We start from the raw sequence: 22,884 nt of genomic DNA, 5'->3' as shown, positions 1-22,884 counted from the left end.
TTGTTGTTATTGTTTTAATAATAATAAGTATTAATAGTTGTTATAATATTGGTCTTTTTCTCGTTGAAGACTATGGAGCTGGAGAACCATAGTGGGTCTACTGGGGGGGAGTGGAAACTTGAAGTGTATATTATGAATGCAAGATGATGATGATGGTGATTATTATTATTATTATTATTATTATTATTATTATTATTATGCAAATGTATTTTTCCTAAACTGTGGAGTTGTAACCTAGATGGGTTGTAGTTCCTCACTTTGACCACTAGAGGCAGCGGAAACTCAGATTGTCCCCACTTCCGCTAAAAACTTTTCAAAATAAAAACAACTCAATCAGCCAACTATGTTTTTATTCATGTTAATATCACTTTTACCGTGTATTTCCTTCAAAAGAATGCAGTTCAGTCACAATTCTGTTATTCCATTTTGAAGACGGATAATTGACGTCCTCCAGCAACCGCGTGCACCACAATACTGTTATAAACGGTTAGAAATGCGACCGACTTTTATTGACCCAACTTGTTTCCGTAGTTGTCCTCCCTTCAATTTCTTCCGGGAAGAAACACAGCATTCCACCGCACGAAGGGCGTAATCCAACACAAGTCCAAAACGAGCCAACAGTTTCCAGTATTCGTGGTTGTGCTTGGCCACAGAGCTAACGTGACCTCGTCTCTCCATGCTGCTGCTGCTGTGCCGGGGTTCGGCAGTAAGCCAGACGCTAGTGAGATGGAGCCGGAGGTCCCACCTCCTCCACCTCCACCGGGCTCTCTCCTTGAGCTCCGTCCGCCGTCGTGGTGTCAGCTCAGGAGAGGAGGCCGGCTCTGCTCAGGGACTGTACCGAGACACGGTGCTCCTTCCCCGGACTGACTTCCCAATGAAACTGGCTGGACAGAAGCTGCTAGACCGAGAACTCCAGATCCAGCAGGTCCGACTCTCCGCTCAAAAACATGTCAAGTGAATTCTGTCCCCTGCTCGTTGACAGCTGGACACATTGTAGCACATGACTTAACATCTTCTCCATGTCTTTAGGGGTCATTCCTCAGTTCGGCATGCATCAGATGCGTCGGGAGACATTGATTTATTGATTTGCCCCTTTCCCCTCATTGTAAAACAGACAGGCACATTTCTAGATTATGCAGACTGAATACCTGAAGGATCTCGGCTTAAGTATTGACTTGGGTTTGGTGTCACATAACTAAGTGACTTATCACCCTCTAGGTGCGTGTGTTTGTCCATACTTAGATTTGCGCAACTCAAATCTAACCATCTACGATATCCATGGTTATGCACTGTTACAGATAGCTGCTTTTTTATCACATGAGAATAACTTTACTTTTGCAGGAGTGTGGATTTGCAGATTTGTACTCATGGCAAAGAGAGAGGAAGGCCAAGAAGGAGTTCTGCCTGCACGATGGACCCCCCTATGCCAATGGAGACCCTCATGTAGGACATGCACTCAATAAGGTGATTAGTGTGCTCGTCATGTTTCAGCTATTTCCTACTCTTATGGTGCATTATAACAAAAAATAATCATTGACGTATTATTTGACTGCTGTCTAAGCTTTCTGACAGCTCAAACACTGCCAAAACCATCATTCAATTCACTGTGTCTTGTTTGGTCCAGATCCTGAAAGACATCCGTAACCGCTTTGAGATGCTGAGGGGGCGGCAGGTCCACTACATCCCAGGATGGGACTGCCATGGCCAGCCCATCGAGCTGAAGGCTCTGGGGGAGTTGGGGACCAGCGGCCTCAGTCCCTTACAGATCAGACAGAAAGGTAAAGACGGACAGAAAGCTGGGGGAACGTGACTGTTATTAGATTTCCAGCTGCTGTAACGTTTTCATTCCATCCAGCGCGGGAGTTTGCAGAGGGGGCCATAGCTCGTCAGAAGGCTGCTTTCCAGCGCTGGGGGCTGATGGCTGACTGGGACCAGTGCTACTACACGTATGATGGGGCCTATGAGGCTGCTCAGCTGAAAGTCTTCCAAGAGATGCACAGCAAGGTGGGCAATGATGTGCTATTCAGCAAACCTTGTTTTTGGCTTGGTCTCTATCTGAAAAGGATCAATAACTATTAACCTAAATAGTAACATTAGTAGTTATTGCAACAATATAAAACCAACAGGAATTACTGTAGAAACAACAGGAACGGGATTGAAACGGAAGTTTGCCTCTCAGTAGCTTGTGTTTTCCACACAGTCTTATATTTTTAATAGGGCTGTCAATCAATTGAAATATTGAATCGCTATTAATTGCATTTTTGTTCATAGTTAATAATAATCATGATTAATTGCAAATAAATCTTTCATCTGTTCAAAATGTACTTTAAAGGGAGATTTGTCAAGTATTTAATCCTCTTATCAACATGGGAGTGGGCAAATATGCTGCTTTATGCATGTTTGTGTATATTTATTATTGTAAATGAATGAACAACACAAAACAATGACAGAATCCAGAAACCCTCACAGGTACTGCATTTAGCATAAAACAATATGCTCCAATCATAACATGGCAAACTGCAGCCCAACAGGCAACAACAGCTGTCAGTGTGTCAGTGTGCTGACTTGACTATGACTTGCCCCAAACTGCATGTGATTATCATAAAGTGGGCATGTCTGTAAAGGGGAGACTCGTGGGTACCCATAGAACCCATTTACATTCACTGATCTGGAGGTCAGAGGTCAAGGGACCCCTTTGAAAATGGCCATGCCAGTTTTTCCTCGACAAAATTTATAGCAAGTTTGGAGCGTTATTTTGCTCTAAAACTGAGCCCTCTACAACCTCTGAAACATCAAATAGCGGCCGAACCCGATGGCAGCCCGTTTTTAAGAGGTTAAAATAGTAAAGAAATTAGTGGCGTTGGAGCGTTATTTAGCCTCCTTGGTGAAAAGCTAGTGTGACATGGTTGGTACCAATGGATTCCTTCGTTTTTTTTCTAATTTCATATAATACCAGTACCTTCGATTTAAATCTGAGCCCACTACAACCTAAAAATTGCAAGTTAATGCGTTAAAGAAATTAGTGGCGTTAAAACAAACGCGTTATCGCATTAACTTTGACAGCCCTAATTTTTAATATAATTTTTTTGTCTTTGTTGTTCTTCAGGGGTTCATCTACCGGGACTACAAGCCAGTATTCTGGTCTCCTTCATCAAGGTACTGAGTTAGTATGTTTATGCAGAGGTTGCTGCATAGAGGCATCAATATCTTTAATTCATTCTATTCTAGATCAACATATGAATTACTGCTACTGTAGTCTGCTTTAATCCTGTCTCTGGCCCTCTATAGAAGTGCCCTAGCAGAGGCCGAGTTGGAGTACAACCCTGAGCATGTGAGCAGAGCCATCTATGCCACATTCCCCCTGAGCACACCGCCACCTGCGATGGCCTCAGAAGGTAATACAGATGCACACGCATACCGGAAATTCAGCTTCTGACCGGATAAGAAATCTCTTCAATGTATGGGTGCATGTGTGTGTGTGCGTTGTGCACCTCAGCAGGTTTGGAGAGTGTCTCTGTGTTGGTGTGGACCACCCAGCCCTGGACCATACCTGCCAACCAGGCCGTCTGCTACATGCCCAATTCCCAGTAAGCAGCAACACCACAACATGACATTCATACAGAGGCCATCTCCGACTCTCTGCAGACATGGCTCAGCTCTCATTAATGTTTGCAGGTACTCTGTGGTGAAAAGGGAAGACAACTCTCAGCTGCTGTTGGTGGCCACTGAGCGCACAGCAAGCGTGGCAGCACTGCTGGGCACAGAGCTGGAGAGTGTAGGCACCTTCACAGGTAGTGCTTACACACACACACGCACACACGCACACACACACACACACACACACACACACACACACACACACACACACACACACACACACACACACACTCATCGTCATTGTCTTGTCAGTTACAAACATAACCATGCTAACGTCCCCTGTCCTTCTGTGCCAAGGCTACCAACTTGAGGGTGGGATCTGCAAACACCCCACAGTTCCTGACAAGGAAGTGCAGCTATTGCCGGCCAATCATGTGACAATGGCGAAAGGAACAGGACTGGTCCACACAGCGCCAGCTCACGGCATGGAGGATTACAGCGTGGCCTCACAGTTTAAACTGTCTGTGGTACGTTTACATTTTTAAAATGTCAACCTCTCATGAATCAAGATTCATGAAGAGAATAAGAAAGTTGATTAATTGTTTCAGTCATTTATCAAGAAAAAAAGCGAAACATGGTTGACATGACATGGTTAAACTTTGCGTCTCTATTAGGGCTTCCAGTCCATTAAAATATTTTAGCGCATGATTGTCTATACAGTAGTTAATCAGGATTAATCACACATTTTTTATCTGTTCTAAATGTACCTTAGAGGGAGATTTGTCAAGTATTTAATCCTCTTATCAACATGGGAGTGGACAAATATGCTGCTTTATGCAAATGTATGTATATATTTATTACTGGAAATCAATGAACAACACAAAACAATGACAGATATTGTCCAGAAACCCTCACAAGTACTGCATTTAGCATAAAACAATATGCTCCAATCATAACATGGGACAACAGCTGTCAGTGTGTCAGTGTGCTGACTTGACTATGACTTGCCACAAACTGCATGTGATTAACATAAAGGGGAGACTCGTGGGTACCCATAGAACCCATTTACATTCACTGATCTGGAGGTCAGAGGTCAAGGGACCCCTTTGAAAATGGACATGACAGTTTTTCCTCACCAAAATGTAGTGTAAGTTTGGAGCGTTATTTAACCTCATTCGTGATAAGCTAGCATGACATGGTTGGTACCGATGGATTCATCAGGTTTTATAGTTTCATATGATACCAGTATCTTCACTCTAGCTTTGAAACTGAGCCGCTACAACCTCTGAAAGATTGATTGCGTTAATGCGTTGAAGAAATTAGTGGTGTTAAAATGAATTAGCATTAGCGCGTTATTACCGCATTAACTTTGACAGCCTTAAACTCTATGTAACTGTGTGTGTGTGTGTTTCTTCCACCAAAGGAGTGTATGGTGGATGAGGACGGCAAGTTCACTGAGCTGGCGGGCCCTGAGCTGCAGAATCTGTCTGTGATGACAGAAGGCACTGACAAAGGTACAGCATCATGTATGAAAAGGGGGACACACATACTTGGCCCATGTGGACGTGTGAGTGCATATTTTTCATATCTTTGTCTGTGTATCATGTTTGCGTTTGCTGGTGTGTGTTAGTGATTTCCATGCTGAAGGAGTGTGGGGCTTTGGTGAAGGAGGAGCAGTGCGTCCACAGTTACCCGTATGACTGGAGGACGAAGCAGCCCATCGTAATCAGGCCCAGTAAACAGTGGTTTATCAACACGGCGTCACTTAAAGACAAGGCCAAGGTAAAGCTGGAAGACATAAATGGTCAGACTAGTTTTTGTTGAGCTCCTATTTTCTTTTGGAGCTCAACTAGTCCGTTACTGGTGCACATGAAGTGATGCATTGTGCTCTTTAGGAAGGGGTCTGGTTTATGTTTAATGAAAGGGACTCACTTCACTTTTACAGTTTGTTCCAAAGGAAGAAAAAACCTGTGTGTGTGTGTGTGTGTGTGTGTGTGTGTGTGTGTGTGTGTGTGTGTGTGAGACCAGGAGGCGCTACAGAAGGTGCGTGTTTTGCCAGAGTCAGCCAGGGGCAGCCTGGTGACCATGCTGGACAGACGGACGTACTGGTGCATCTCCAGACAGCGAAGCTGGGGCGTTCCAATCCCAGTGTTCTACCACAGAGAGACTGGAGAGGCTCTCATCAACACGTAAGCTGAGACACAACACACATGCAGACAAACTGGCTTGGACACATGCTTGGATACACACACATACTGCATGCACACTCCCATTTTATTATGTTATTGCAGACACACACACAAGTGTCTTTCATACTCAGACACACACAAATATGTTATATACTAACATCCATATATTTTATATTATTTTTGGGTGTTTTATTTCCATTTTATTTAGTATTTCTGTTGTCTGATTTGATTTCATTGCAGTCCTGAAATGTTTTCATTTCTGGTTCAGCCATGTAAAGCTCTTTGTAACTTTGTTTTGAAAAGTGCTGTATAAATAAAGTTTATAATTATTTTTAATTACTAAACATTCCTCCTGTCTCTGCAGACACACGGTATCCCATATAGCAACGCTCTTCAAAGAACAGGGCAGTGACTGCTGGTGGAAGCTTCCTACTGAGACTTTGCTACCAGAAGAGGTGCTCAAGAAGGTGAGTATACTGTATGTGTGTAAGTGTGTGTGTGAGATTAAAATCCCTGAATACATTTAATTCTAAACAGAAATGAAGACTCCCACTCAGCATCAAACCTTTTGTGTACGCCTATTGATTGTGTGTTCTACCAAATGTCGAAAGCTTTAAAAAATGGCCATCACAAGTTAACCAGAGCTCAAAGGGATAATACTTCAAACACACACAGCAGTAAAGCAGGAAAAACAACTAATGATCACTTTGTAAAGCTGTTAAATGTAAATGTATAAAGTAATAGTTTGATATTATTGAATGGGCTCAACATATTTCATATTAACAACAAATAGAATTATTACTAGTAATGAGAACAGATTTTCCCAGTAACAGTTATCTCCCACCCTGCAGCACGGTGGCATCTTTAGTCTCCTGCAGCTCATTGCTTTGGTTAACTCCTCTGATACAGCCAGTGGACACTACTTTACCAGCAGTTTGAGTTTCACTTACTTCTTCTACCCCCTAGTGGCTTAAAAAGTCATCAATATAGCTTTAAACATGATTATTAATTAGGGCTGTTGATCGATTTTAAATATTTAATCATGATTAATCACACATTTTTTTTATCTGTTCTAAATGTTCCTTAAAGGGAGATTAGTCAAGTATTTAATACTCTTATCAACATGGGAGTGGACAAATATGCTGCTTTATGTAAATGTATGTATATATTTATTATTGTAAATCAATTAACAACACAAAACAATGATAGATATTGATCCAGAAACCCTCACAGGTACTGCATTTAGCATAAAACAATATGCTCAAATCATAACATGTCAAACTGCAGCCCAACAGGCAACAACAGCTGTCAGTGTGTCAGTGTGCTGACTTGACTATGACTTGCCCCAAACTGCATGTGATTATCATAAAGTGGGCATGTCTGTAAAGGGGAGACTCGCTGGTACCCATAGAACCCATCAAACAGCTATTGTTGTGAACACTTTCACATATCTGGAGGTCAGAGGCTTTAAAAGCTAGCTAGTTGCATTAATGCGTTTCATGAAATTAGTGGCGTTAAAATGAACTGCGTTAGCTCGTTATTGTCGTGTTAACTTTGACAGCCCTGTTATTATTATTATTATTATTATTATTATTATTATTGTCATCTTAGTTTTCTGTTGGCCAACTAATTAATTAGCTCTTGTTCACTACCGTTCCCTCCATCAGAGTAAAGCAGGTCCAGTGACTGACTACATTCGTGGAGAAGACGTCCTGGACATTTGGTTTGACAGCGGAGCTTCATGGGCTGCTGTACTAGAAGGTACATCAATCTGTCCTATTATGCTGATCATACTAAGTACACATAGATGAGTTCATTTGAATGGGAACTAGCATCTGTGAAATACTGTCAATTCTGATGACCACTACTACAAATTTGACTTCTTTTTATTAATAATGGTAGATCCTGCTAGAGAAGATGTTGACTGTTGAAATCCGTTGTCCATATTTGCAATTGCTTTGCCTGCTGATTCTTATCCAGTTTTCATAACCTACAAGACAGTTGATATTGTCCAGTGATGCGATAATGTTGCTCCTTCACATTTCTTTCTGTCTATGTGTTGACACTCATCAGGGTTGTTCTCAGAGTAGCAGCTGTTAATTCTGCCAGCTTTCAAAATGCCTTTAATCACCTCTCCTTTCATTAGTTTTATTGTAGAGAAAAGCTTCTTACACTTACCTTACACAGTCTGCTAATTAAATTGCTTTGCAATGTGTGTTGTAAGCAAAAGCAGTAGCCCGCTGACCACAAACATGGATTAGAAGGCAGTGCAGCCTCAGCATACTAAGGTCACCGTGCTGGGTGTCTGCAACTCAACATTAGTAGAACAGTAGACAATAAAATCAGTGATTCATTTCTATTGCACATACACTCCCAGAGATATCCACCTTAACCTAATCTTGCAGTAAGTCTTCAAACCATACATACAGAAGTGTGCCAGTATGGGAAAAGATCGATTTATTTTTTTATCTACAGCAGAAACTGTTCCTTTCAACCCTGAAGCAAGTTGTGAGAAATGTTCACTTGTTTTGTGGAATTTTCCAGACACAAGTGCTATTTTTTTAGCCATGCTAGCAGTGTGTATGGAAGCCCTGTGAGGCAAGTGAGAAAAAAAATTGAGGTGATCCATTTTCTAAGTCTGATCTAAATTGTTGAGTGAACAGAAGGTTTTGCCGGTATAATCTTCCTAAATTCTTTCCTTGTCTGCATCATTTTATTAAGTGTGTGTTTTTGTAATACTCATTTTGACCACAAGAGGCTGAAGTGCACCTCTCCCCTGTGTTCTAAATAGGACTAAAAGCATTCATGTTTTCTTCCAGGTGAGTTTTAATTGCTCCATGTACTCTAAACACAAGGTACATATATTGTGTGTTAGCAAGTTATGTAAATTAAAATTCTCCTGGCAGAAAACATGAATGCTTTTAGTCCTATTTATAGAGAGGCCCAACATGCTACCAAGAACCGAATGCAATGGAGAGAGCTCATTGAAGCCTTATGTCCCATAGGGGATGAAGAGGAGTGAGTGAGTGTGAGTTTTAGTCCTATTTAAATCCTGGGGTGATGGTGCACTTCAGCCTCTTGTGGCTGAAATCAGTATTACAACAACACACACTTTTCCACTTGCAAATTTGTTTTTCACCTTTCATTCACAGATAAAAAAAAAGTTATCTAGAAAAATTATCTTGGAAAAACTTTTTTTTCCCCATCTGTTTCACAGATTAATTTATTCTAATTTACTTAGAAAGATTATCCTGGCAAAACCTTTTTCACCTGTTCTTAAAGGTACTAATTTTGAAATTCAGAGCATATATATTGTCTCCACATGGCTCTCAACATGGCGACAGCTGAGCCAGTGGCCAGCAGCTAACAGTGCAAAGAAGGGCAACAGTGCTGACAGAGCTACCAGTGTTAACCTGGGGGGGAAACAGAGGGTGGGTGCTATGCTTCTGTGACGATGCCATCGGCTGGGACGCCGTTATCAGTTGTAACCGCCGTATGAGAGCAGTGGCCATGAGCTAGCCAGTGGGGCACGCTCACATTCACTAACATGCACTAAAAGGCAGGCGCGCCGGCCCATCTATGTCAACAAAGCACGGAGATACTCTGATTCCAACACACACAGAGGGAGAGTGACTTCATTCTCTGCTCAGGTAGACATTACTCCTCTATATCTTTACATAGACTATAGTTGTTTTTTGATGTTATATTAATGCTCTGGATATCGAATTTAGCACCACTAATATAGCAGCTGTGTAAAGATATAGTAGAGTAGGGCTGCACAATTAATCGAATATTAATCGCAATAACGATTTTGGCTTCCCACAAGTCAATGAACATGATCTATAATAGTTTGAAGGAGATGTTTTCACAGCAATATAAAATAGATAATAGAGAGGGAAATATGACCTGTCTTTCTAACACTACCTCTAAACAGCTTCTAATATAGAATTACAACTACTAATTCCGAGATTTTTGTATTAATGAAAATGAAATCATTTATTTCCTAATCATTTGAATTTTGTGTTTTTATGCAAATAACCACTATAGATGACAATAACAAAGTAAAAGGATAACATTTAGAGTTTTTGAAGGTTGGAATGTAGCACTGCATAGAAGTGAAAAGCAGAGCGTCTGTTTATTTAAATGTAAATTTGTAATACAAATATTTTGTCCCTAAAATTTAGGAATAATCGTTATAAATAATTATGATCTCAATATTGATCAAAATAATCGTGATTAGCATTTTGGCCACCCTCCGGTTCCCCCCCAGGTTAACACTGTTAGCTCTGTCAGCACATTCGTCGTTGTTTGCACCGTTAGCACCGTTAGCTGCAGGCCACAGGCTCACCGTCGCCATGTTGAGAACCATTGAGAGACAATAGAAATGCTCCCAAAACAGTATTAAGAACCTTTAATGCTCTGAATGTCATATAGAGCACCTTTAAATCATAAACACAGGAGAGAAAACAATTTAGATCAAACTTAGAAAATCTCCAGAATTATTTTTTTTCCTCACTGGCCTCTCAGAACTTCCATAGGTGGGATTCTATGGATGGCAAATAATTCTGTGTTATGGTCAGCCAGTCTACCACTAGTCGACCAAAACACATACTTCTGAAAATGATTTAGATGAACATTTGTTTGCTTGTGAATCCGAATACAAGACCAAACGACTTGCTAAGGCTGACCTGTTCACTGTCGCTGTTTGGTTGTGTTGTCATTTCCAGAGGAGATGGAGGGAGACACTGAGGAGCCTGAGTCCCGTCTCAGCTGGCTCCCTGCTCCGCTTCGCAAACCTCTGGTCACAGGTCATTTGATCACCCACCTACTGGCCAACACAGCTGCCTCTGTCTCCCAATGTGTCTTTGGCCTTCTCTGTCTTTGTTCTCAGGTTCTTACTCCTGTTGTCTCACTCTGCTTGTCCAATGTTAGTTCACACATTTATTACATGCCAGATGAGCATCTCTCATCTTCACTCTACCACTGAACCACACAGCGCCTCTCCAGTGCCTAAATACTGAAAATAGACATTCAGTCCAAGTCAGTAAATTGATTCAAACTCTTTATAGCACATTTGAATGTGCTGTGAGGAGTATTTATGAATACCAAACGTGGAAGAACTCAGACAGCATGAATCTCAACCCCTCTCTATTGTCTTCCTCTCTTTCTGTCTGTGGAAGTTTGTTTTCTTTTTCCAGGAATGGCCTAAACTCTGCACCTCTTTGCTATTTGTTTTGTCTGTGGATTGATTCAGGTTAGAGATGGACGAGGCTGAAGGTTCTCTGTGCCTGTGGTTCCATGGCTGCAACACCTGTCTGTCTGTATGAAATCTGTCACCATCTTGAGTTAAGATAGATAAAACAGGCTGTTTTGGGTTATTTGGACATGGTATGTTTATGCATATGCTAAATAGTTGAATTTCTCCACTAACACTGGCTGGTCTCTCTTGTCTTTTCTAGACGTTTCTCTCCTCTGGGACAGTCTTCACATACACTAACCGTTTTGTTTACCTAATTCTTTTTGGGGGCATGACTAGAAATAACTGATTGACCTGTTTTCTGTGTTACCCACCGTCCACTCCTCCTCCTCCAGAGTCAGACTCCAGGGCAGATGCATATGTGGAAGGGAAGGACCAGATTGGAGGCTGGTTTCAGTCCTCGCTGCTCACCAGCGTAGCCGTCAGGAACAAGGCTCCATACAAGTGAGTGCCCCATCCTCTCACTGTGGTGTGAGCTAGCTCACACCATATGGAGGTGTAGTGGCCCTTTTACCATGCTCCATTTCCTAGGCCACTATGGCCCTGTTCACACCTGGTATTAACATGCGTCCTCAGTGATCCCATCACAAGTGAACAGCTCTAAGTACAGGTGTGAACACACTCAAGACGCATTGAGGACGCATTGAGATCAGATCTTCCAGACCACATTCAGAGGTGGTCTGGGCCACATATGACCACATTCTTTTAGCAGTGTGTAGTGAATGTGTCCTGGACCACATTAAGGACCTCCTACTCATCTGATGTCCAGCTGGGATCACCGCGCCCCTCAGGTAAATAAACAGGCAGACACGGGCGCTTGTCAGCCAGGAAACGGCCTCTGTGCTCTACTGTCTGTAGACTAGGCATGCAAAGTGCATTATTATCATACTGTCGGAGTTGTGTCAGTGTTTTTGTTCCGCTGCTTTGCGTGGAGCTGACACCCGACCGCCCGCCTGTTCTCTGTCCTCCCCGGCTCTCTGGAGCTCTGTCCCCCTACAGGCTGTTGTCTGGCAAAAGCAGCGGTCCCCGGGGACCGCCGGTACAATAACCTTTTATTTTGATGTTGATACAATGTACCTAAATTAATGAATATACAGAATATTACTACTGACATTCCTGTAATATTAGGTCACAATGGCTGCTAGCCATAGCCATGTGTTTACTACGTGTTTATTTGCATATAGAGCGGGGAAGTGAGATCGGATCACAAGTGGTCACTGAAGACGCATGTGGAGACGCATTCTAATGCCAGGTGTGAACAGACGTACTTAAAGCTGTCCACTTGTGATCGGATCACTGAGGACACATGTTAATACCAGGTGTGAACAGGGCCTTAGTCTGCAAGGTATCTCAGTTCTGACTCATGTTGTGATTCTTTTCAAACCTTTTTTGTGAAGACCTGATGTATTCACAGGAGGCAGGGAAAACTTGAACGAGGGTTTATTTGAGAAGCAATGACAACATTACAGCAGGTGATTTCCATCAAAGTTACATCTCGCCGGGTCCACTACAGACTGGATGTTCCATACATTATCACACTATCACTGTACGCTATAATACGCTAGACATAACACGGTCAAAAACTTGTTGCGATCCACCCCAACGCAGACTTCCCATAATCTTCCGAAAGCCTCCTTTTACCCTGCGCACTGAAGAACTGCCTTATGGCACTATATCCTGTCGTAAATAATCGAATGTCTGATCAACTATAAATATGTGCATAATTGGCTCTTACAGTAGGGCTGCTCCCTCTTAGTTGATTAGTCATCTAATAGGTCATTTTAGTCTTAGTCGACTAACATTTCTTTAGTCGATTTGTCATTTTTTAATGCTTTTTTCATGCTGAATGACTTTTTTCCTTATCAGCACATTTCTGGTAAACACCAGATTTAAAGTGGTGCTTTTGTGTGATTCTTTGTGGAGAAACTCATTTTACAGATCTGTCAATTAAACAACTAATCAATTAGACGACAATACCGTAACAGTGTTAGTCGACTCAAAATTTTGGACTAGGGCAGCCCTGGTCAAATAACTGTGAATGACTGTGAATGTGTGTACCAGATACATAAAGAAATAGACTGAATTGTAACTTACATTGTGATACAAACGACTGTAATCTAGTGGTTACACATTCTTCTAACTGGCGTTTGAATGAAAAAAACAGACATCTGGTAGACATTGCCTTAGCGAGCCTAAAAGCTTGTGATTGGTCATTGGTGTAATCGAAATTGACTCTTATCATCCAGAAGTTTATCAGTTTAGAGTTACTGAAATTGTTTTAGTTTAACAGAGTTTATTTGACAAAAAGGCAAAGAAGGCTCTACTACAATACAGTCACACATATTTCAAAAAGAATGGTCATAACTGAAACAGCAGAGATATTCTGGGTCAACCTTCGGGCTGCACGATTTAGAAAAAATATCTTATTGCTATTATTTTGACTGATATTGCGATATGATTTACAATATTAGAGAGAATGATGATTTTGACATCATTTTCATTGAAAAACATATAAATAAAAACACATAAATATGATAATGAGTACAATATTAACAAATGTTGTGATTTCCTCCTCATCCTGCGATGTGATAATTGCAGGAGGCCATATTGCGATTTCGATAAAATTTCATTTAATTGTGCAGCCCTAGTCAACCTCCGAAAAACACTTGATCCTACATTTCCCATAATGCAACTTTCTTTCAAAATAGACTCCCCTTGCCTCCTAAATGTCCACTTCTTTCAAAGTCCACACTTTTACATTGTAACGCAGGCCTTCTGGTAAATATTTGAAGTCTCAAGCCCAAACTGGAATAACCCCAATGACATCATCAGACTTTAGAAATCTTCTTGAGAGCCACAGAAACCCTTTTACACCTGCTTTCACAGGTTAAGCAGCATGAATACTGAACTGAACTTCATGTGTCAAATTGGCAGCGTTCCCTTTTAAGCAACAATTATGGCACATGCGGCAATAATCAAACAATACACATAAATAACAATATTCTATACCACTAAAAAAATTGTGTGTGTGTTTGCGTGTGCGCGTGCAGGTCTCTGGTGGTCCACGGCTTTGCTGTCAGTGAGAAAGGAGAGAAGATGTCCAAGTCTGTGGGCAATGTTGTGGATCCTGATTCAGTCATTAATGGAGGGAAGGTAAGGTCAGGGCAGAGATGGTGAAAACTGTCCTGTTTGGATTTGGTCATATAAAGAAAAACAATATTTGCATCCATTATAAAATGCAGTCCAAATTTATGTGGACAATTAAACCAAATCCCATCTTTTTCCTACTTAGCGTTTGTGTTGTGTAGCCATGCAGATAGTTGTAATTCTATTGGCCATGGTTTTGATAAATCTGCTGCTGAGACTTTAAAGGGAAAATTCACCACCTTTCATGTGGATGTCCAGCCAGTGTTGATGATAAATGTAGTCAATTGAAGCAATAGTGTGTGCTATATTGACAGAGAAAGCTGAGTTATCCTGCTCACAGAGCGGTGCCAACAGTGCCTACATGTACCAGGATGCATTGCGTGCAAGCGTCTGACGCCTAAATGTAGCTTAATTTTAGAGCGTTATTTAGCCTCCTTCCCGACAAGCTAGTATGATATGGTTGGTACCGATGGATCCTGCTACAGCTTCTGAAAGACAGAAAAGTCATTCGGGATCGCCTGCAACCCTGCGGGTCTCAAGGGGTTAAAGATAAAATGATATTTCTATTGAGGGTGCACTGCATTTACTCTTGAAACTTTCGGCTATTGCAATTTTGAATACCGACCACCCTAACCTCAATGAATTAGTTTAAATCCTAAGTCTCATTACTGACACTTTTTCTCATATGTCCCGTCCTTTTCAGGACCCCAGTACGCCAGCCTATGGGGCAGATGTCCTGCGTTGGTGGGTGGCAGAGTCAAACGTCTTCTCTGAGGTTCAGATTGGACCCACTGCACTCAACTCAGCCAGAGACAGCATCAGCAAGGTAGGTACCAGTGCAGTAAGGACATGGTACAAGTGACTGCTTATCTTCTAGGAATGATACTCACTGCTTTTACACTGTTCCTCCACAAGTTGAGAAACACTCTGAAGTTCCTGCTCGGCAACCTGCAGGGCTTCGACCCACGTGTGCAGGCTGTGGACCCCAAAGAGATGCACTACATTGATCAGTATATGTTGCACCTGCTCCGGGAGTACAGCATCAAGGTGTGTTTAGGTGTATAACCTGTTCATCTCAGTCCAAACAGTATCAGCTGCTGACTGAAATGAGTTTACCTGTGGAAGCCTGAATTGTGTATGTGTCTGCAGGTGACGGACGCCTACAGTGAGTTTGATGCCGGCAGGGCCATCCGCGTCCTCCAAGCCTTCATCACCAGAGACCTCTCCAGCTTTTATTTCAGCATCATCAAAGACAGGTAAAGGTCTGCCACAGCATGAGAACCACAGTTGGTTTAGCTGTGCATGTATTCTTCCGATGGGTTTACTTTGCTTAAAAGGATAGTTTGGGTGTTTCTCAGTGGGGTTGTGAGAGGTTCTTGTCCATAGTCAGTGTATTACCTACAGTAGATGGTTGTCGACACAACCCCAGTTTGAAGAAGCAGACAGAAGTACGGAGCCAAAGACAATTGATTAAATATTGAATCACGATTAGTCAAGTATTCAATACTCTTATCAACATGGGAGTGGACAAATATGCTGCTTTATACAAATGCATGTATATATTTATTATTGTAAATCAATTAACAACACAAAACAATGACAGATATTGATCCAGAAACCCTCACAGGTACTGCATTTAGCATAAAACAATATGCTCCAATCATAACATGGCAAACTGCAGCCCAACAGGCAACAACAGCTGTCAGTGTGTCAGTGTGCTGACTTGACTATGACTTGCCCCAAACTGCATGTGATTATCATAAAGTGGGCATGTCTGTAAAGGGGAGACTCGTGGGTACCCATAGAACCCATTTACATTCACTGATCTGGAGGTCAGAGGTCAAGGGACCCTTTTGAAGATCGACATGACAGTTTTTCCTCACCAAAATTTAGCTCAAGTTTGGAGCGTTATTTAACCTCCTTCACTACCAGCTAGTATGACATGGTTGGTAGTGATGGATTCATCAGGCTTTCTAGTTTCATACGATACCAGTATCTTCACTCTAGAAAAAAATGAGCCCGCTACAACCTAAAAATTCAAACTATCTCTTTATGTACCTTTTAAACTCACACATCTCTTTGTCACTCCCTCCATCTATTTCTTTATTTCTGCCCTTTTTCAATCAGGTTGTACTGTGATCCAGAGGACTCGTTGGGCAGAAGATCATGTCAGACCGTATTAGAGGAAATTCTGGATGGAGTGACCAGATCCATAGCTCCCATCCTGCCACATCTAGCTGAAGAGGTCTATCTACACACACCAGGACATGACGGTACGTGTCATGGTTTGTGTTGTGAGTAGGGGTGGAGCGGTTCACAGAATTCACCGTTGGATTCATATCACGGTTTTGGGGTCACGGTTTTCGGTTCCGTTCTGTACATTTATGTTACAGCGAGGAGATCCTGTTCTGATTTCAACATGCTTTTCATTTATTTGGCAAAAATAAGTTAACAAATGTTTGCCTTAACAAAAGTATGGCTTCCATAAGGAACATAAACACTTCCTCATTGTCAAATCTTAATTGAAAGAATAGGTCTTCTATAGTCATTAGTCCAAACAAAAAATGCAACTTTGTTATTTTCATATAAATATGATGTAATTATAGACTAAGGCCATACATTGAAGCATAAGCTCAACCAGAACGATACAAAAAAAAAGAATAATAGTTTAATATATGTCTCAATTCCCTGATTATCAGCTCTTAATTGAAAGATGAGTTTTTCCACTCACAAAGGGCAGTATTTGGAGGAATACGGTTGGATTTCTTTGCCACTGTGTTATTTAAAAATATTTAATAAATATAAAACACATTACAGGGATTGTGCTGTTGCCCCTCTCCAGTTTCCAATCTGTCACTGCTTGTGTCTTCAGAGAGATGCTCACTGATAAAGGGGGCGCGTCTGCAAGACATAACTTTTTAACTCCCACTCTGAAGTGATGTGGTGGGCAGCCAGTCACAGTTCAGTACCTTCCAGTAGCCCTGGATATCCATCTGTCTGTAGTAAGAACTGCGTAGGCTGTGTTGGATAATTCTTTCACAATTCCTGGTCGTGTCTGTTCAGGAATTACTGTGTTGCTTATAAGTGTATAGCGCGGCTCAAGTAACGTTACGTTAATCAAATGCTGAAATCTAGCGTCCTCCACGACTGCATAAGGCTGCATATCTTTCACTATAAACCTCCCCGATGCTGTAGTTGTGTTTTTTGTCTTGTCTGAGTCTGCATGTAGAGGCTGTTTAAATGCTGCGGGGAGAAGGCACCGCTACTCTTTCCTACCCGACTCTCTCCTCCTTACGCTAACGATGGACACACCGGAGTCTTCATAAATGGTTCATCATATTGGAAGTGTTGCTGCTAGCATAAACCACACGTGTTGCACAGTGCTCACACACTCGCCGTTTTCTCCACCACTTTTTTCTGTAATTTTCATGGTAACACTAAATCCGTAATGCTCCCATACAGTAGAGCCAAACGATGCTGGTGGATCCTCTAACTGGACTTTATCGTGTCCACTCGCCATTTCCTAAACTGACTGACAGCCGCACTCTTCACTTCATCCGTGAAGGAGGCTGGGTCACGCTTCATCAACACATGCGCTGTAAAATCTGGTCTGCAGTCGCCGAAATTGAACCAATAGAAACGCACGACCGCAGCTTCAGTTACACTGCGCATTTGTTAAACCCCATATAGACCCATGTCCAACCGTGTCCCAGTTTCCTTCAATAGGCCTGGATTTCTAGTGTGACAATAAACGGGAGCATAACTCTACATGAAAAAGATACACAATCGGCCTCATAACTTATTTCAAATGAACCGAACAATTCATATACGTCCCGAACCGTGACTAGAGAACCGTGACTAGAGAACATTGACTAGAGAACCGTGACTAGAGAACATTGGCTAGAGAACCTTGACTAGAGAACCATGACTAGAGAACCGTGACTAGAGAACCGTGACTAGAGAACCGTGACTAGAGAACATTGATTAGAGAACCGTGACTAGAGAACCGTGACTAGCGGAGTCCATCCCTAGTTGTGAGGCTATTGAAGTTACTCCATTTGACTGCATGGGTTTTCAACCACACAGTCTCTGTAAATAAACTGGGGAAAAAAGGTTGGTAAACTTGTGTTTGGTGGATTATTTCTCTGTTGTTACAATGTTAATGGTCATTGTATTTTACATCGTTGGAAAGCCTGTTTATTTACCTTCACAATGACATCCAACTTGTAAGGATCATGCATTTGTGGGATGAGCAGCACAGCTGATTATGTGGGGAGCGCCCAAGAAAAATTTACCAAAATGCTCCGTCAATGGTAAACAGTGTATTCTCCTGTTGGTGTTGACTCTTGTTTTGAGTTGTTTGGTGGATTGGATGATTGAACTCTCTATCAGTAACAAGGAACAAACAAGACATATTGATTCATTTAATACACCGTCAGGAGCCTCAGTAGCGGTGGAAGATCCATACGCAGCCACAACAGCCTGGCACCTCCTCCTCATGCTGGTCACCAACCTGGTCACACGTTGCTGTGGGATGGCGTTCCATTCCTCAACCAGGATTTGTTGCAGGTCAGCCAGCGTGGTTGTGTTGGTCACTCTAACATGTACAGCACGCCCAAGCTGATCCTACAAGTGTTAAATTGGGTTGAGGTGTGGACTCTTGGCAGGCCGTTCCATTCTCTCTACTCCCACATTGTGGAGGTAGTCTGTGATAACCCTGGCTTTGTGGGGGTGAGCGTTGTCATCTTGGAGGATGAAGTTAGGTCCCAGATTGTGGAGATATGGGATCGCCACTGGCTGCAGAATCTCATCCCGATATCTCACTGCATTGAGATGGCCTTCAAGCCTTGTTTTGCCAGTGAGGGAGCTGCCTCCCCCACACCATGACACTGCCCCCACCAAAAGCTGTTACTCCATCGGTGCAACAATCAGCATAGCGTTCTCCGCGTCGTCTCCATACTTTGACCCTGCCATCCAATTTTGGCAGACAGAACCTTGACTCATCACTGAACATGACATTCCCCCACATGTTCAGGTTCCATTGTCTGTGTTGTCGACACCAGCGCCAACGGGCCTGACGGTGAAGGGCAGTCATTGCAGGCTTCCTGGTAGCCTTATGAGAATACACTGTTTACCATTGGCAGAGCATTTTGGAACATTTCTCTTGGGCGCTACCCACATAATCAGCTGTGCTGCTCATCCCACAAATGCATGATCCTTACAAGTTGGACATCATTGTGAAGGTAAATAAACAGGCTTTCCAACCATGTAAAATACAATGACCATTAGCATTGTAACAACAGAGAAATAATCCACCAAACACAAGTTTACCAACTTTTCTTTCCCAGTTTATATTGTGTTTGCTCGCTAACGAGAGTATTCACAAACTCTTTGTTTCTGCAGAAGGGGAGACATTATTTAAGAGCGGCTGGATCAAAAGCAGTTCTGTGTGGCGGCGACCAGGATTGGAGGAGGTAGTGGAAGGGGCCTGTGCCATCAGGGACTCCTTCCTGTCTTCCATTCCAGGCAAAAATGCAGCTCAGTACGACCTCACCATCACCATTGAACCCGGTTTGCTGTTTGAACTCATGGAGGTAAATAAACTCACGTATTGACTATTGTTACGTTTCCGACTGAACCGCTAACGTTAGCTAGCAACCAGCAACACGCTATTTAATAGCGAGCCGTCTGATGTTAATGTTCACCTGCCTGACATACAAAGAGCGGCTGTGTGACGGTTGGACTAATAACAAGACTAAAATCCAAGTCTCCAGTTTTATATTAACGTTCTACCTGTTGAGGAATCACTGAGGAAAAAGTGTCTGGCGGCGTCCATCAAGAGGGACTCGCGTAACTTGAACTCCGACCGGAGTGTCAACCAAACAGACCCTAGTCCCCCAAGTCACATCACGCTTAGGTCTGATCTAATGTCAAGAACAAGAATGTACAAACAAAGAGCTTTCTGGCAAACTTTATTCCACCTATTCTCCAGTCCTAAACAGGAGAGCAAACTATTCAGATCAGACTTACCTCTTCTGTAAACACATGTTTACTATCAATATATCATAATTAGATCATCAGTGTGCTACACCCATGTTTGAAATTCCAACTTAATGACATGATGTAATGTTTATGATATTAGGTTGTAAATTGTTAGTCTATTTAAAGGGACAGTCTAAATACTAACTCATACCCTCCTCCACTTCCCTCCTAGTCTCTCCAAGAGGAACCCACCTCCACCTCCTCCCAGCTGGCTGAGCTGATGATGGTAGCGCGGGTCAACCTGACCAGTGAGCTACCCCGCGACCTACCCCCAGATGCCCTGCTGAGCCACGGCACCTTCCTCATCAATCTGGAGGGTGAGGAACGTCAGCACTAAGCTAGTGGTGTATAACGATAATAACGATAGACCAGTCTTAAAGCTAGAGTGAAGATTCTGGTATCATATGAGACTAGAACTTAAGGAATCCATTGGTACCAACCAGGTCATAATGGAGAAATAGGCATTACAGTAACAGAATATTGATTCATATTTGATTAGCGCTGCCTAGTTTGACCGTTTGATCGGAGTTCGCCAGTGATTGACAGCTTCCTCCGTTGAATGAACAGCCAATAGGAACGCTCTCTCTCTGAAATGACCTGTGATTGGTCAAAGTCTCCCGTCACGGGCTAGATATTCTAAAGCCTGTAAACAGAGCCATGAGGAGGAGCAGAAGTCTAGTTTTCTCTCAGAACACTTGAATTACAATATGCTGAAAGGTTATTATGGGATGTCTGCACAATGATAAATAAATATACTGCCTACTGCAGCTTTAACTGAGCCAAGTGATAACCAGTTTCATGATGCCGGTTATCCATCACTAATGTTAGGTTCAGTCAAGCCAGGTAACCCAAAGAGAGCCAAAAGTAGTTGGACTTGGACAAATGAAAATGTCTGCAGTGAAAAAGGGCTATACCATTGTGGACAAAATTGAATAAGCGATGACTGTCAGTATACTCAGTGTGTGTGTGTGTGTGTCTGTGTGTGTGTCTGGTCAGGTGGTGTTATCCGTGAGGACGGTCCCTACAGTATAGCAGTGGTGCCCACTACTGCTGCCCGGTGCCCGCGGTGTCGCCGCTACACTGCTGATTCATCAGACTGCCTATGCCCGCGCTGCCAGACCATCATTTCACAGGCTCACTGATCCACATCCTGTCACCATGACGACCAGCAAACCTCATGTTGAAGTTCCTCTTGAGGGCTGAATAGAAACCAAGTTTTACAATCCCTGTCGCCACCAGCTGAGAGATGTAAAACCGGTTTTCATTCATTTTGCCAGTTAAGAGAACCTGCAGCTTGGCACAGGGCTGGCATTGGGAAAGAATGGCCTAATAGCAGATAACAAAGCATACTGTCACTAAATGCGCTTCAGGCTTCACTGTTTTATGCACTTACACACTTTCCTAGAACAGCAGGTGTGAGCTCTAAAACCAAAATATCTAAGGCTGAATGTCCATATATAATTGTTCCCAATAGAGTGGTGCAGGAATGAGTCCTGAAACCCCGAAATGAGTTAGCATTTAGCACTTCCAGTTCCCTCATCTGGAAGTCAATAGGATTTTTTATGGATATTTAGTAGGGCTGTCAAAGTTTACGCGTTAATGACGAAAAGAGAAGATACTGGCATCATATGAAACTACAAAACCTGATGAATCCATCGGTACCAACCATGTCATACTAGCTTGTTGTGAAGGAGGTTAAATAACGCTCCAAACTTTTGGTGAGGAAAAACTGTCATGTCCATTTTTAAAGGGGTCCCTTGACCTCTGACCTCCAGATCAGTGAATGTAAATGGGTTCTATGGGTACCCACGAGTCTCCCCTTTACAGACATGCCCACTTTATGATAATCACATGCAGTTTGGGGCAAGTCATAGTCAAGTCAGCACACTGACACACTGACAGCTGTTGTTGCCTGTTGGGCTGCAGTTTGCCATGTTATGATTGGAGCATATTGTTTTATGCTAAATGCAGTACCTGTGAGGGTTTCTGGACAATATCTGTCATTGTTTTGTGTTGTTCATTGATTTACAATAATAAATATATACATACATTTACATAAAGCAGCATATTTGTCCACTCCCATGTTGATAAGAGGATTAAATACTTGACAAATCTCCCTTTAAGGTACATTTAGAACAGATACAAAATGTGTGATTAATTTTTAAATATTTTAATCTATTGACAGCCCTAGTTTTTAATTAGAAAACTGAAATAAGGTCTGTGGTTAACACAAGCTTAAGAGATTTTAAGGTTTTGTTATACAACATAAAATACATCAGTAAATATCCCAATCTTGAATTTTGAAGCCTTGATGTGTCTTAAAAAAGATGGTTACCAACAAGTGGCTAAATGAGACTACTAAAAGTCATCACGCCGAGTGTGGTGTTTTATTTGTGAAGATTATCTTGCTGAACAAAATGTGTAAGTATCATAAACGTGTGTTTGCCACAGAGTTTTTTTCTGCTATAATCGTACACCCAATGGAAACATCCCACTGGCTTTTTGTGGAGGGAACCCAGGGCGATGCTAACTTGATTGGACTACAAAAATATGTCCTCCCTGGAGCACTCTGAGAGAGCATATATGGTATGAGAGAAAAAGCGCTGCACCCAGCGTCTTTTATCAGAGCGCTCTGTCTTTGTGTGCAACTGT

The 22,884-nt window shown here is 42.2% G+C and overlaps 1 protein-coding gene across 5 annotated transcripts; it reads left to right on the top strand.

The window, feature by feature from the left end:
* Positions 1 to 551: 551 nt before the first annotated feature.
* Positions 552 to 21,827, top strand: iars2 (isoleucyl-tRNA synthetase 2, mitochondrial). Of its 5 annotated transcripts, none has more exons than XM_037746447.1 (24): positions 552 to 925; positions 1,342 to 1,464; positions 1,625 to 1,778; positions 1,856 to 2,004; positions 3,107 to 3,156; positions 3,289 to 3,395; positions 3,500 to 3,587; positions 3,676 to 3,791; positions 3,955 to 4,124; positions 5,021 to 5,111; positions 5,228 to 5,379; positions 5,626 to 5,786; positions 6,151 to 6,253; positions 7,454 to 7,547; positions 10,514 to 10,594; positions 11,379 to 11,487; positions 14,094 to 14,196; positions 14,894 to 15,016; positions 15,106 to 15,237; positions 15,340 to 15,446; positions 16,318 to 16,463; positions 19,594 to 19,784; positions 20,405 to 20,549; positions 21,229 to 21,827. In XM_037746447.1, the coding sequence occupies exons 1-24, from the start codon at positions 677 to 679 to the stop codon at positions 21,372 to 21,374; spliced, it is 3,090 nt and encodes a 1,029-aa protein (XP_037602375.1). In that variant the 5' UTR covers positions 552 to 676; the 3' UTR covers positions 21,375 to 21,827. The 5 variants fall into 5 exon arrangements, 4 of the variants coding, with proteins under 4 accessions (XP_037602375.1, XP_037602374.1, XP_037602377.1 ...); XM_037746446.1 differs by having other exon boundaries at positions 3,497 to 3,587; XR_005203570.1 differs by lacking the exon at positions 19,594 to 19,784 and having other exon boundaries at positions 3,497 to 3,587; positions 21,229 to 21,369.
* The last annotated feature ends 1,057 nt before the right edge of the window (positions 21,828 to 22,884 follow it).

The sequence above is a fragment of the Sebastes umbrosus genome, chromosome 16 (assembly GCF_015220745.1).
Source record: "Sebastes umbrosus isolate fSebUmb1 chromosome 16, fSebUmb1.pri, whole genome shotgun sequence".
Classification (NCBI taxonomy): domain Eukaryota; kingdom Metazoa; phylum Chordata; class Actinopteri; order Perciformes; family Sebastidae; genus Sebastes; species Sebastes umbrosus.
Note: the sequence above shows the minus strand (reverse complement) of the source record. Positions and strands in the feature narration are given on the sequence as shown.

Coding starts and splice junctions, on each gene's coding strand:
- iars2 (XM_037746446.1), top strand. CDS start 677: ATGCTGCTGCTGCTGTGCCGGGGTTCGGCAGTAAGCCAGACGCTAGTG. Junction 3,588..3,675: donor TGCTACATGCCCAATTCCCA/GTAAGCAGCAAC, acceptor TAATGTTTGCAG/GTACTCTGTGGTGAAAAGGG. Junction 5,112..5,227: donor GACAGAAGGCACTGACAAAG/GTACAGCATCAT, acceptor GGTGTGTGTTAG/TGATTTCCATGCTGAAGGAG.